At 55.9% G+C, this 1,504-nt stretch overlaps 1 protein-coding gene across 1 annotated transcript in view; it reads left to right on the top strand.

Annotated features, from left to right (window-relative positions):
• XPO7 (exportin 7) overlaps window positions 1-1,504 on the top strand; it is a 29,589-nt gene that overhangs the window by 23,982 nt on the left and 4,103 nt on the right. The window contains exon 21 of the mRNA XM_010024131.1: window positions 968-1,050. Within this exon, the coding sequence (XP_010022433.1) occupies window positions 968-1,050 (83 nt within the window). The remainder of the gene's footprint in view (window positions 1-967; window positions 1,051-1,504) is intronic.

Below are 1,504 nucleotides of genomic sequence, written 5' to 3' on the forward strand. Positions count from 1 at the left end.
AAGCGGTGCCTCGGGCAAACAGCCGGCAGCGTGCAGCCCAGGAGGAGGGGGCTGCTCTCACAGCCACAGGAAGGGGCGCAAGGCTCAGGCACAGTCGGGAGGTTTTGAGGGTCTATCCTGGGAGACTCTTTGCCCCAAGCCAGCGGCGTCTTTGCAGTAGGACAATCCTATGGGAATCTATCCGCTCGTTTGTCTCGGAAGTGAACCGTACAACGCGCTGAACTTCAGCTGTAAGATCTGGTCACTGCAGGGGATAAAATGCCAAGCTCTGAATTCTTGGTTGTGTTATGAATAGGAGCTAGTCAGCCTGCCCTACAATGCTGCTTCCAAGATGTTGGGTGTTTTTGTGTACAGTAGCCAAGTGACTGTTGCCAAGCCAGGATTCCAGCCTCCAGCTCGGAATATTCCTAATGTCTGTGAAATACAGGCCCTTTCTTCTGTGACAGCAGGGCTGCTCTGTCCCTCAGTGCCTGTGTCCTGTGTGGCTTTGGTAATGAGCAGCAGGACTCTCTCCCAGACCAGGGCATTTTCATATAATCGTGGAATCCTGGAATGGTTCTGTTGAAAGGGATGCTAAAGCTCATCTAGTTCCAACCCCTGCCCCGGGCAGGGACACCTTCCACTAGAGCAGGTTGCTCCAAGCCCCTGTGTCCAACCTGGCCTTGAACACTGCCAGGGATGGGGCAGCCACAGCTTCTCTGGGCACCCTGTGCCAGCGCCTCAGCACCCTCACAGGGAAGAGCTGCTGCCCAAGAGCTCATCTCAATCTCCCCTCTCGCAGGTTAAAGCCATTCCCCTTGTCCTGTGGCAAGGGCCCTTGTCAGAAGTCCTTGTTGCACTCTGGGGGAGCATCCCTGGGAGGACAGTGCCCCAGCAGACAGCAAGCACGTGAAGGTGCTCCAGTGCTAGCTTTGGGTTTACTCCCAGCTGTGTTTAAGCTCCAATTTATTCCCTGTTTTTCCATTAGATCCCAACGGCTGCAGTTTGATGTGTCCTCACCCAATGGCATCCTGCTGTTCCGAGAAACAAGTAAAATGATAACTACATATGGTGAGTGTGCAGGGGGACCTGGGCAGCCTTGCTCTGCCCTTGAGTGCTCTGCTTGCTCGGGGAGGGAGGGCTGGGGCCCTTGCCAGCACAGCCAGCCTGGGCTGGGGAGCTGTGCCAACCTGCTTGCTGAATGCATGCTGGGACACAAGGAGATGCTTCTGCTTGAGGTGCTGGGTAGGCAGGCGAGCAGCAGGGGCAGGGTGTTTGCTGTGGAAAGTGAGGAAGAAAATGCCAGCAAGGAGCAGGAGCCCAGCTGAGCCCCTTCTGAGTGTGCAAGGTGACATGGGCGAGCCTGTCCTCCTGCTGTCCTGTTGGCACAGCACGGTGAGATGCTGCTGCAGTCTGCCATGGCTCCTAGGAGAGCCACACTGAACTTGCAGCAGGTTCCTTAACCTTTGGCTGGGGGAACGAGTCCTCGGCACTTCATGCTGACTTCTCAGTCATTTGTTATTGC

Source organism: Nestor notabilis, unplaced genomic scaffold (assembly GCF_000696875.1).
Source record: "Nestor notabilis isolate BGI_N333 unplaced genomic scaffold, ASM69687v1 scaffold14421, whole genome shotgun sequence".
Lineage (NCBI taxonomy): Eukaryota > Metazoa > Chordata > Aves > Psittaciformes > Psittacidae > Nestor > Nestor notabilis.